At 44.9% G+C, this 13722-nt stretch overlaps 1 protein-coding gene across 1 annotated transcript in view; it reads left to right on the forward strand.

Annotated features, from left to right (window-relative positions):
• The window catches only part of LOC144763304 (myelin and lymphocyte protein-like), a 194174-nt gene that overhangs the window by 67809 nt on the left and 112643 nt on the right, over window positions 1–13722 (forward strand). The window contains exon 2 of the mRNA XM_078648771.1: window positions 7170–7337. Within this exon, the coding sequence (XP_078504897.1) occupies window positions 7170–7337 (168 nt within the window). The remainder of the gene's footprint in view (window positions 1–7169; window positions 7338–13722) is intronic.

Genomic DNA, 13722 nt, shown 5'->3' on the forward strand with positions numbered 1-13722 from the left:
ACCCCGCATTCTCAGTAAAGTAAAGATCTATCGCTTCCCGTAATTCCTCCTTAAACACCAGATCCAATAAGGCCGTGGGTTGCAATTTCCAGGTATATGGCGCGGAGGCGTAGTTCGGCAGTTCCAGCGTTAGTACAACCAGTGCGTGGTCAGACAGTGTACGTGGTAGATGTTCGATACTAGAAACCCATGCATTCACATCCCGAGTCAACAACCAGTAATCCAATCGAGACCACGTGTCTCGTGCATACGTATAGCAAGTGCCCACGGTGTCCCCAGGATGACGCAACCTCCACGCATCTACCAGGCCCAGATCAGTCAAGCCATCTCTCAACACCCTCACAGCTTTTTTCTCATGTAGAGGGTGAGAAGTTTTCCTATCCACTGCAACGTCCAGCACCACATTATAATCACCCCCACACACAATGGCAGCCGGTGGTAGGTCATACACTCTATTCCATAGTACCATAAAGAATTCCGGATCGTCTATATTAGGCCCATAATCATTAACCATTGTGAACAACGTGCCACACAGCTTGCCATGCAGCAGTATGTATCGTCCTTCCTGGTCAACCTCCTCCCGCAAACTTTCGAACTGTATACCCCTTTTGATCAGGACCATTACACCCCGGGCGTATGATGAGTATGTCGTAGCTAGCCCGTATCCCACCCACTGTTTGGCCACTGATTCTGCCTTTTGTGCCGCCAGGTGCGTTTCCTGCAGGAAAACAACGTGTGCATTATGTCGTGTCAAATACCCTATCACCTGTCTAATCTTTTTGGGACTGTTGAGGCCTCTCACGTTCCACGTGAGCCAGTTAAGTCTGCTACCACTGAATGTTCATCAAAATCATCCAATGTCTGAAGCAAGTTAAGTCGCTGAGCAAGCCGTGGACACCCTGAGAAAGGAAACAGGCCTTAACATGCAATCTGTATTTATACATCCAATCCTGCCCTCCAGCTTCTAGAAAATGCAGCATAGTAAGAACTGTGCTCTGGCTGTGTGTGCTCAACAGGCTCTCCCAACAGGAGAGAGATACAAAACATCCCCTCAACTGGCCCCCCTCCCCCAACAACCCCCCACCCACTTCAGCCACCCAATCCAGCCAAAGCCATCCCATCCCAACTCCCAACTCATCGCCCCCCAATCGTCCAAGCATCATTTGGGGTATACCCATATGGAAGGCGCTAGGGTGCACATTCCTCCCGTCACAGCCGTAACAGGAGTTGATCAAGCATCAAGAACCATACATCCTAACAATGTCAAAGCATGACGGCGGCATTCAGAACTGTAAATAACACTCAAAGGATATCAAAGCTAGACGCCTTCACTTCTTTCCACCCACACTGTCATCCTCTGAAGCCCGCCCCAAGGTGGCCAGACTCCTCCAGTCCTCAGTAGTAGACCATCCAACATGGCAGCGCAATTTGTTCATATAGTCCATCGCATACCCCGACGGCCCGAGGGCGCTGACCCCCGCCCTCATAGTATTATACTCGTTCTCCTAACGGGAGATTCCAGTCCTTAGTTCGTGTGATCCCTCAAAATAGGCTTCCTAGCACTGTGCCCGAAGTTCAAAGTTCCTCATCAGCTATCTCCTCTTCCTCTGGGGCCGTGGCAGAGTCTCGTTTTTTCCGCTTCAGCTTTTTCGCATAGTCCATCGCCGCCTTTGGAGTATTAAATATTTTATTGTCAGCAGGGGCCCCAATGCGAAGTCTAGCAGGATAGAACATGGCATATGGCACTTCCTCTTTTCGCAAAAATTGTTTAACCGGTCCATATTATTTTCTTGCCGCCTGGACCGCCGCTGTAAAGTCTGGGAAAAACTCAAGCTTGTTTCCCTGGTGTTCTATGGTGCCCTTTTCCCTCGCCATTCTCAAAATGGCGTCCCGATCCCTGTAGTTCAGGATGCGAGTGATAATAGGGCGCGGGGGAGCACCCGCGGCGGCTTGGTCGCCAACGACCGGTGCGCCCGCTCATCAAGAAACATGGCCGATAAGTGATCGGTCCCGAAGATGTCAGTAATGAGGCGCTCCATATATACCTCCATTTTCCCCACATTTGTCGATTCTTAGCCCTTATGACCGCCAGAATTTTGTCCATGTCCGAGGCCCTGCCTGCAATCGCTGCCAGACCGTCTTCAGTGGCCAAGACCCTCTGCTCAACCTCCCCCATGCGGGCGTTGTGCTTCTCCAGCTGCGCTGACATGTGATCAAGGCGATGGTTAACCGCCGACATGGCGCCCTCAATGGACTGCAGCGATTTCTGCATGGCCGCCAGCGTGGCCTCCAGTTTAGGCATCTCGCCAACCGCCAATTCAGAGTCCGAGTCATACATGTATTCACTAAGCTACACTTAATAAGTCAGGTATAGAATCAACTTTACAAAAACAAATCCATTTAGACATTTATTTACCCATTTATGTTTCCATCGACCTTAAGATATACATATATAAAAAAAAATATTTTCAGAAAGACACACATTCACTGGATGATTTCATCAGTGATGTCATTTGAGATGTCATCAGTGATGTCTTGAGTGATATCACTGACCATGTCATGAGTGATGTAGTATGTTTCATCATCAGCAGTGCATTGCGGGCGCGCGAGTTATAGTTAACTAAACTAACTATAACGGGGGATTTTCAATGGTTTTGTATGAGTGAAATGTCCAGCTAACTATAACATGTGTGAAACCTATAGTTTTTTCAGTGAATTTCTAAGGTTTTCTAAATGATAATTTTTAACTATAACGTGTGTGAAACCTATGTTTGTTTTCAGTGAGATTCTAAGGTTCAACTCACTATTGGAACCACTTTCTAGGTACTGTAATTATTTCCTCAACCCACTGGTCCAACAGACCCCCGCCTACATTAAGGATACCAAACATCTCCTGAACACCATCACAGATGAAAGCTTTGATCAAACCACCCAACTCCTGGTGGGACTGGATATAGAAAGTCTCTATTTTAATTGGGAAAAGTCTGTGGAGGAAGCTACCGTATCGGAATGGCGTGCTGTTGAATCAACTTAGAAGTCAGACTATCATAGATCGCTAATTGTTGGTGATCCTGACAAGCTGCAAGATTACTATATTTGAGAATCTCAGTCGAGTCTTTTTATAAGCCAGATTGATAGAGATCAGTATTGGACTGCGGCCTTGAGAAGTCTATAAGAAATTAGTGAGTGCGACTTCCTTGGATCCTCTTGGCTATCAACCCACTTTTTTGCTTATATAGAGGGATTTTCCTTTCGAACGGACAGTGTGTACCTGGCCCTCGTATTGAATAGACATACGGAAATTATCTGTTATGTCATAATCTTGTTTCAACGTCTACATGCCTAGTACATGGCAAAAACAACAGAAAGGAAGAAGGTAATAGCTGAAACCTGGCAAATCACCAACGTGCTACCTGTTTTCCCATGGTGATTGTAACTGACTTTAATCACAATCAGGAACACGTTTGGAATAGTAAACCACTGGTATGAAGTATATGCCTTTTGCCGAAACGCGTTGGTCTTTTACATCTGCAACCAGTGCTTTCAAGATCAAACACATATGTTTAGATACATTTGTGACGGGTCAACTATATTCTTTAGGGGTATTTTGTTCCAGGTTTTGTCTCCCAACCCTTTTCATCTTACGGGGTGGGGACACACTATATATTGTCTGGTGGTTGAAATATGTTCTCATTGATTCTTATGTATTAATGAATTATTCTCATCAAATGAATGCATTTTTATGATGTCTATTTATGTATGTATCTTTTTGACTTTTGACAAAACACATTTTTGATCGTATAACAAATGAAGTAAAAAAATTAAAAAGATAACATATTTTTTCTATATATATATATGTTATACGGTTTCCGTTTTTCATTGTGGTCCAAATATATGAGTGCGTGACGTGTTTTATATGTGTACTGAACCCGGTGAAAAATCTTTTCCCAATTAAGTTATTTCCCTGTGAGGGTTTTATCCAATTATACAGGGGCCTGTGTTTCCCCCCCCCCCAAAAAAATATAGAAAGTCTCTATACCAGTCTCCCGTAATACGCCACTCTTCAAAGTGCTACATGATGTGCTCATCCAAACCCCCTGGAACTACCACACATCACGGCAATTCATTCTAGATTGCGCAGCCCTAGCACTCAAGGAGAATTACTTCGAGTATAAAGGGACTTACTATCTGCAAACCAACGGAACTTCAATGGGTAGTGTTTTTGCACCTAGCATGGCCGGACTATACGTCCAGCACTTCGAGCAGGAACATATAATGGCATTCACCAACCCATACTCGGACAACATAAAAACGTGGTGCAGATACATAGAAGACATCTTTGTGATCTGGGAAGGCACACCGGACACATTGAACACATTTCTCACTTGGCTTAACAATCGTGACCCATATCTAAGGTTCACTTGCACCTCCAGTGCCACCGATTTGGCATTTCTGGACCTCAGCATCACAGCAGAACACGGGACCCTGCATACTACCACCTACTACAAACCTACAGCTAGGAACTCATTACTGCGGTTTGACAGCTTCCATCCCAGACTGCTGAGAGAGAACCTCCCATTCGGGCAGTTCCTGCGAATCCGCAGAACTGTAGCCAAATAACAGACTACAAAAAGCAATCCAGTGCTCTGTCACACAAACTACAGGAACGCGGATATCCTAAAGCCATTATTGCCAAAACTAGCAAGAGGGCCCGCAACCAGAACCGAGAGTCTCTTCTGGAAACAGTCATAAAAGACCCTGAATCTCCACCCATGACTTGTGTGACCAAAAAAACACAGCTACAAATCAGGTCTCAAGCATTATCCGTAAACAATGGAGAATAATCAATTCAGGAACCAGAGACTGGGAGACCCCACATTTTGCATTCAAACGAGCCAATAACCTCAGAGACCATTTGGTGTCCATACGGCCACGAGCCAGTCCCAAACCCAGGGACAACACTATCCTCAATTCCTGGGGCCTACCTAAGGTCACTGGCCATTACCCATGCAACAATTGCAGTGTGTGCCACCTTACGAAACAAACAAAAACACTTAACCTTGAACCCGGCAAAACGTGGACACAACGCCAACACACTAACTGTAATTCCAGTAACCTGGTGTATCTCATTAAATGCCCCTGTGGGCTCCGCTATGTGGGCATGACGACCCGAAAAGTCAGGACTAGAGTGGTCAAACACAGGAGCACGATTAGATGTGGAAAAAACATCGGCAGACTGACAGAACATTTCCTATCTAATCACCACACTCCCAACGACATGATCTGGACAGTCATTGAGCAGTTTAACACCAACCAACCCGATAATGACCGGATTCTGTTAACCAAAGAACAAAGATGGATCTACCGTCTTTCGACACAGCATCTTGGCCTAAACGACTCCATACCTTGGAGTCCCCTGAAACCATGATAGTGCTATTGTAAGGCATTCCCTATGTGTGACATAGTATACCCTTTGATCCCCTCTCTCCGTTTTTAACCGTTGTTCCATCAACACTGTATTGGCCAGTTGCAGTGTCTCTGGCTCATTTCCCTCCCACCCACAGTGGGTTCCTTTTAATATTACAAATGTTTTTGCACATTCCGGCACTCTGCCGGTATAGTTTCACGAGCCATGCACCTAAGGCGCAGGCGCCACCAAGCAGTACCGCGCATGTGCGAACAAGGAGACACCTTCCTCCCGCACACGCGCAGTACAGGCATGACCCAGCGAGGGTAGTCTCACCTTTATGTCCTCGCAATCACAGGTGAACTGAACACAACCGGACAATACTTAAGGCCGCAGCATATCTCATGGCATACTTACGGAGGTCCACGACAGAGCAACAGGTTCATCGCAGGTCTTGATCGAAAGTATTGTGAGTAATACGCACTTCAGCAACGGCCTGGATAAGCTCTTTCCTTTGCAGGTCGCTAACCATTCAGGGACCCTTTATCTTTCCAGGGTCAAAACCTCTGCCGGACGACTCCATGGGGCATTTGTGGCAAAAAGCCAACGTAAGGATAATTTTCCCTTCATGCACCTACCACCTTATTTGTGTGTGATGCTTACGCTGTCTAGCCCACCACAAATATTTTAGGCATACCTCAATAATCCTCACATTAACCATACCACCAATATATTTACACCCTTTGCCGCTTTTTTATCGTCTACACAGCACAACAGAAATCGGCATCTACATTGTGTTGTGAATATAAGCTACCATGCTAAGACTCTCCCCTCTATGTTTGTATTGTCATACATGTTGTATGTCCAGTGATGCTTTAAGAGGGTATCCCCTCGCAGACAGAGCACCTTAGCGAGTGCTTCACATTTTTCAAATTGCACATGATGATGAAGCATGCCACCAACTAGGTTGGTGGGTGAGGGCTTCATAAACAAACAGAATGGTGTGTACCTTGCCATACAGATTCGAGTCAAATGAAACACTTCACAAATAGGCTAGTCCTTATTAAATGTTAAAGAGTGGGCACAAACAAGCAAAGTTAGGGGGTATGTGATGTGGCTCCACTTGCGCAGTTACCTTTATGGGAAATGTAGACTCTGAAATGATTTTTGGAAGCTTTATATTTTCAAAATGTAATAAAATGAATAAAAATAAAAAAAGAATTGTACATGGGCCACCTGGGATGTTTATTTAATGCGATTTTCTGTAGTGCGAACTTTACCCGAAGGTGTCAGAGCGCTTTACATAAGAACCAGTTGCAAAACATAAGGATTTAGGATTACATGCGTTACATAAAAGATACAAACAGAAAAAATTGCAAATGTACAAGATGTAAAGTCACACAAGGAGGAGATACAAACAGAAAGAAAAATTGCAAATGTACAAGTGGGTACACCAGGTTTTTTAACACAACTTAGTTTGTGTCACTGAAGCTCCTACTAATAATTTTGAGCACATTATTCAAATTTATTGGAAATGTTAGATTAGGCGACATTGGATTTTTCACTTTTTGATTTTATCATGTTATGTACCCAAAATTAGTATACTTTAATTTTAAAAAGTTGGCATTAAACCAGGAAAAGCTTTGTAAAAAATGAAATTAGCAGTCCCCAAGGGAGCTTTACAATTTTTACTCTTAGTAATGATTAAAAGTCTCCTTGAACTGAGCCAATCTTGACTTTTTTGTTTTGTTTCTGATTCTAGGTGTTTGGAGGCCTCGTCTGGATTCTTGTAGCCTCAACTAGAATACCTGATCCGCTAACGCAAGGATGGGTTATGTTTGTGTCAGTATTCTGCTTTGTGATTACATCCATCCTCTTCTTCCTGTACTTGGTTGGAGCCCATGGAGGGAAAGCTTCTTGGACGTCATTGGTAATTTCTTTAATTAGTTGTGATGTTGGGGATACCAGAGATAAACACTGTACTACAGGCCAATGGACTGCTGTAACAGCTTTTATGTATTGTTTTTTTACAAATGCTGTAAATTCTTCAGCTATGTGAATCTCACTATATTCCATATAGATTTGTTGATACAACTAAATTAGGCAACTCCCTCAACTGTAATCTAACATTTGGCCTAAAACCTACTTTATGGACGTAAATCCCATTATTAAAGTCAATCGACCTGATTTAGAGTTGAGTGGTAATGGTAAATCACATAATTTATGAAGCAAGTGCCAAATCCTGTGGAAAATCGAATGGCAACATTTCCTCCACCCTTATCCTTTTAAAAGGGGAAATGGGTCAAATGAATTCTGCACTTCGTGGACAAAATTGTTGATTTTTCACTAACCAAATACAAGAAGAGGATGGACGGAGCACTGAAACTTTTCAGACACTCACCTCCAGTCACAGATCTGGGTTGAATCCATCATCATTCTTTAGCTTACTTCGCCACCTCAGTTCAGACCCAGCTATATGAAAATCAGACTTGACCCTGTGCCTCATGGGAACAGTCCAACCCGAACTGACAAGCCAGGTCTTCCCTGAACCAGATACAAGCGTCCTGGGTCCGGTTTTGGGGTAACACCCCTCATCAGCCAGGCTAGCTTGAATCCAGTGGCAAAGTGAGCATGGGCCCCCACGTCTGTGCATACCCTGCCAACTTAGGGCGAGCAAAGCAAACACAAGGAGATGATGGTTAGAGCGCTGAAACACCAAACTCTAAATTCAGCCAGATGTCTTTGAAATATTTCAATGTAAACAATAGGGGTAGCAAAAGATAAGGGGAAGAAATGCAAGTGCCAAAAAGAATATTCAGCAAGGCTTGTGGTAAAATTAGAAAACAAAGCTTTACAAAGCAAACTGGTCTCGCCTATGTGAGAGCTAATGGTTTTGCCAATGTCTTTTAGCCAAGTGGAACACCAATGTTGTTGCTTTTCAGCATGGCTAAAAGTTTGTGATGTAGAAGAGAGAGTCCTGGAATGGAGTGTCATGGAGTGGAGTGTTGAAGAGTGGAGTGGCACAGAGTGGTGTATCGTACAGTGAAGTAGAGTGGCCTAGAGTGGAGTAGCATAGAGTGGAGTAGAGTGGCATAAAGTGGAGTAGAGTATAGGCTGATATAGAGTTAAGTATTGTAGATTAAAATGGAGAAGAATGTCATAGAGTGGAGTGGCGTAGAGTATCCATAAAGTGTCATGGAGTGTTGGGGAGTGGGGTGTCATAGAGTGAAGTGGTGTAAAGTGTGGGAGAGTTGATTGCTGTAGAGTGCAGTGGCCTAGAGTTGTGTAGAGGTTTGTAAACTGAAGAAGAGAGTTGTTGAGTGGTGTAGCATAGAGTAGAGTGGCATAGAGCGGAGTGGCATGAAGTAGCTTAGAATAGAGTGGAGGGGAGTATCATTGAGTGGATTGTCGTAGAGTGTGGTATAGTGGAATGGTGTATAGTAGAATAGAGTGTTGGTAGAGTCACACAGAGTGGAGTGGCGTAGAGTGGTGTTTGTGTAGAGAAGAGTAGAATATAGTATTATAGAGTGTCAAAGAATGCCATAGAGTGAGAGTGTCAGAATGGAGTAGATTGTCTTAGAGTGGAATGGCGTAGAATGGAGTTAAGGAGTGAGTAGTGTAATACAGTAGAGTAGCATAGATTGGAGTACAGTGTTGTAGAGCGTAGTGACATGAGTGGCGTGGCTTAGAATAGAATAGGGTGGAGTGGCATAAAGTGGCATTCAGTGAAGTCCAAGGAGTGGTGAATAGTGGAGTGGCATAGAGTGGAGTGGCGTAAAGTGGAGTGGCATAAAGTGGAGTGGAGTAGAGTGATGTATAGTGCATGGTGTGGAGTAGAGCGCAGTGGCGTATTGTAGAGTTGAATGGCGTAGAGTGGAGTAACAGACTAGCAAGAGTATCATAGAGTGGAGAGGCATAGAGTGAAGGAGATTGTTGTAGATTAGAGTGGAGTATAGAGTTGTAGAGTGGAGTGGCATAAAATGGAGTGGAGTAGGCTGGAGTGGTGTAGAGTGGAGTGACATAGAGTGGATTGGCTTACAGTGGAATCGGTTGGAGTCAACTAAAGTGGTGTGCATTGACATAGAGTGGAGTGGAATTTCATGGAGTGGAGTAGAGTGGAGTGTTGTAGAGTAGAGCAGAGTGGTGTAGATTGCAGTGGCCTGGAGAGAAGTGGCATGGAGTGGAGTAGGGTGGTGTAGAGTGGAGGGGTATAGAGTGACATAAAGTGGAGTAGTGTGGAGTGGTGCTGAGTGACATAGAGTGGACAGGTATAGAGTGGAGTAGAGTAATGTATAGTGGTATACAGTGGAGTAGCATAGGATTTAGTGGTGCCATAGAGTGAAGTGTCACAGAATAGAGTAGAATGAAGTAGACTGGTGTAAAATGGAGTAGAGTGTCATAGTGTGGAGTGTGGAAGAGTGAAGTGGAGTAGAGTAACATGTTGCAGAGTTGGCTGGCATAGAGTGGAGTGGTGTCAGATAGAGTACAGTGCCATAGAGTAGGGTGTGTAGTGTGGAGAAGATGGTCATAGAGTGGAGTTCTGTAGAGTGTCACATAGTGGAGTGGCAAAGAGTGGAGTTGAATTTCGTAGAGTGTCATAGAGTGGAGTAAATTGTTGTTAAGCATCGTGGAGTGGCCTAGAGAGGGTTAGATTGTTGCGGAGTGCTGCGGCGTAGCTTGGAGTTTAGTGTCATAAAGTGAGGTGGTGTCAGGAGGAGTGGCATAGAGTAGAGTAGAACAGAGTATTGTAGAGTGTCATAGAATATTAGAGTGGAATAGACTGTCAGAGTGAAGTGGAGTGTCAGAGCTAAAGTGTTGTGGAGAGGAGTAGAGTGGGGTACAGTGGATCTGAGTAGAATGGAGTAAAGTTGCGTGTAGTGGAGTGGGGTAGCATAGATTGGACTAGAGTGTCGAAGAGTGATGTGTCAGAGTGTAGTGGCGTAGAGTGAAGTAAAGTGTATTTGAGTGGAGTGGATTGGTTGAAGTGGCGTGGAGTGGCAGAGTGAGGCAAAGAGTGGGGTGGCATGGAGTGATGAAGGGTTGTGTGGCATAGAGTGGAGAGGTTTAAAGTGGAGTGGAGTGGAGTGGAGTAAAGTGAAGTAGGTTGGTGTGGTTTGACAGAGTGACTGGCATCAAGTGGAGTGGTGTTGAGTGGCGTGTTGTAGTGTAGAGTGCCAAACAGTGAAGTGGACTGTTGTAGAGTGGAGTAGAGAGTTGTAGAGTAGAGTGAGATGGGGAGGTGAAGCATGATGAAGTGGCGTAGAGTGGAGTGCTGTAGAGTGAAGTGGCATAGAGTGGAGTGGTGTAGGGTGGAGTGGCATGGAGTAGAGTAAAGTGGCGTGAACTGACATAGAGTGGAGTATCATGGACTGGAGTAGATTGGAGAGGCGTAGTGTAGAGTAGCAAAGACTGGAGGTGGCATGAAATGGTGTAGAGTGGTGTAGAGTGGAGGTATGTAAATTGGCATAGAGTGGAGTTGAGTGGAGTGGTATAGAGTGGAGTGGCAGAGAGTAGAGTGGAGTACAGTGGTATACAGAGGTTTAGCATAGAATGGAGTAATGTCATAGAATGAAGTGCTGTAGAGTGGAGTCGAGTGGAGTGGCATAGAATGGGGTAAAGTGGCATAGAGTGAGGTGGAATGGAGTAGTGTATTGAAGAATAGAGTGGCATAGAGTGGGGTGGGGCTAATGAGTAGAGTGCCAATGAGTGGAGTGCAGTAAAATTGAGTGTCATAAACTATATTGCGACTAAATAAAGTGGAGTAGAGTGTCATAGATTACACTGAAACAGAGAGCTGTGGAGTGGATAGGAGTAGGGTGGATTGGCATAGAGTGGAGTAGAGTGGAGTGGCAGAGAGTGGAGTGTCATTGAGTGGAGCAGAGCAGAGTGGCGTGGAGTGGAGTAGAGTCGCTTAGAGTGAAGTGAGGTGGTGTAGTGTGGCAAAGATTTGAGGGATGTAGAGTGGCATAGAGTCGAGGGATGTTTAGTGGAGTAGAGAGTTGTAGAGTGGAGTATTGTAGAGTTGAGTGGCATAGAGTGGAGTAGAGTAAAGTAGAGTGGCACAGAGTGGTATAGCTCAGAATAGAGAAGTGCCAAAGAGTAAAGTATCGCAGAGTGGAGTAGAGTGGAGTGTCATAGAGATGAGTGGTGTAAAGTAGAGTAAAGTGACCTACAGTGGAGTGGCATAGAGTGAAGTAGCAGAGAGGGGAGTGGAGTACAATGGAGAAGCATAGAGTGGCATAGAGTGGAGAGGCAAAGTGTGGAGTAGAGTGGAGTAGAGAGTTGTAGGGTGGAGTGGTGCTGGGTAGAGTGGAATAGGGTGTAGTAGCCTAGAGAGGATTGTCATAGAAAGGAGTGGCATAGACTGGGGTGGCATTAAGTGTAATGGCATGGAGTAGAGGAAAGTGGCATGAAATTGCATAGAGTGGTGTGAAATGGGATAGGGTGGAGTAGAGTGGAATGGCGCAGATTATAGTAGAGTAGATTGGCGTAGAGTGGTGTGGCATAGTGTGAAGTGACATGGAGTGGCGTAGAGAGTAATAAAGTGTCATAGGATAGAGGGCTGTAGAGTGGCATGAAGTAGAGTAGAGTGTTGTAGAGTGGATTGATGTAGAGTGGAGTAGAGTGGAGTAGAGTCGAGTGGCAAACAGTGGCGTACAGTGGGATAGAGCAATAGGGTGAAGTAGTGTATAATGGAGTAGTCTCATAGATTGAAGTGCTGTAGAGAGCAGAGTAGAGTAGAGTGGATTGGTATAGAGAGAAGTGCTGTAAAATAAAGTAGAGTGTATTAGAATGGCATAGAGTGAAGCGAAGTGCAATAGTGTGTTGTAGAGTTGAGTGGTATTAGAGTGTAGTTGCGTAGAGTGGAGTGTTGTAGAGTGGAGTACAGTGGAATGCAATAGAATGACTTGTCAGATTAGAGTGGAGTGGAGTGGCATTGAGTGGAGTAGAGTGTCATCGAGTAGAGTGGAGTAAAGAATTGTAGAATGGATTCACATTGGGGTGAGTGGTGTGGAGAGTCAAAGAGGGGAGTCGCACAGAGTGTAATCAAATGAAGTTGAGTAAAGTGGTGTGAATTGGCATAGAGTGGAGCAGAGCATCATAAAGTGCAAAAGAGTGGAGCAGCGTAGAGTAGAGAAGAGTGGTGTAGAGTGAAGTGACATGGAGTGGTTTAGAGTGGAGTAGATTCGAGGGGTGTTTTGTGGCATAGAGTAGAATAGAGTGTTAAAGTGTGAAGTAGAGTGTCGTGCAGTGGAGTGGCACAGAGTAAAGTGGCAAAAAGTGGTGGAGAGTGTTCTGTTTTAGGGTGAAGTGGCATAGAGTGGAGTAGAGTGTTGTATAGTGTCACAGAGTGGAGAAAAGTGTTGCAAAGTGGCAGGGAGTGGGGTAGAGTGTTGCAGAGTAGGCTGACATAGTGTGTAGTAGAGTGACATAGAGCAGATTGGCATAGAGTAGAATAGAGTGTCATAGAATGTCATAGAGTGGAGTAGATTGTCACAGCGGAGTAGAGTGTCATAGAGTAGAGTGTGGTAGAGTGGAGAAGCATAAAGTAGCATGGCGTACAGTGGAGTGGTGTAGGATGGAGAAAAGTGGAGTGCAGTGACGTACAGTGGAGTTGCATGGATTGAAGTGGAGTGTTATAGAGTAGAGTGGCATTGAGTGGAGTGGCATAGAGTGCTATAGAGTGGAGTTGCTTGGAGTGGCAAAAAGTGGAGTGGTGTGGAGTTGAGTATCATAGAGTAGAGCATCCTAAAGTGGACTATAGTCAAGTGGAGCAGGGTGTCATGGTGAGGCATAGAGTGGATTGGCATAGAGGAAGTGGTGTAGAGTGGAGTGAAGTGGCATAGAGTCGAGTAAAGTAGGTGAATTTTCGTGGAGTGGAGTGGCATAGAGTAGAGTAGAGTGGCATAGAGTGAAGTGGCAGAGAGTGGTGTAGCTCGACTGAATCAAGGGATGTTGAGTTGCAGAGAGCGGAGTAGAGAGTTGTATGGCGGAATAGTGTAGAGTGGAGTAGAGTATTGTAAAGTGGATTCACATTGAGTGGAGTAGAGTGGGTTAGAGTGGAGCAGCATAGAATGGAGTTATGTCGTAGAGTGAAGTACCTTAGATTGGAATAGAGTGGAGTGGCATAGAGAGGAGTGGTGTATTATGGAGTAGAGTGTTGTAGAGTGAAGTGGTGTACAGTGGAGTAGCATAGAGTGGAGTGGCATAGAATGAAGTAGAGTGTTGTAGAATGAAGTAGAGTGTTGTAGAGTGGAGTAGAGTGGAGTAGAGAGTTGTGGAGTGGAGTGGCACAGGGTGAAGTGGAGTAGGGT

This window comes from Lissotriton helveticus, chromosome 6, assembly GCF_964261635.1.
Source record: "Lissotriton helveticus chromosome 6, aLisHel1.1, whole genome shotgun sequence".
NCBI classification, from domain to species: Eukaryota; Metazoa; Chordata; class Amphibia; order Caudata; family Salamandridae; genus Lissotriton; species Lissotriton helveticus.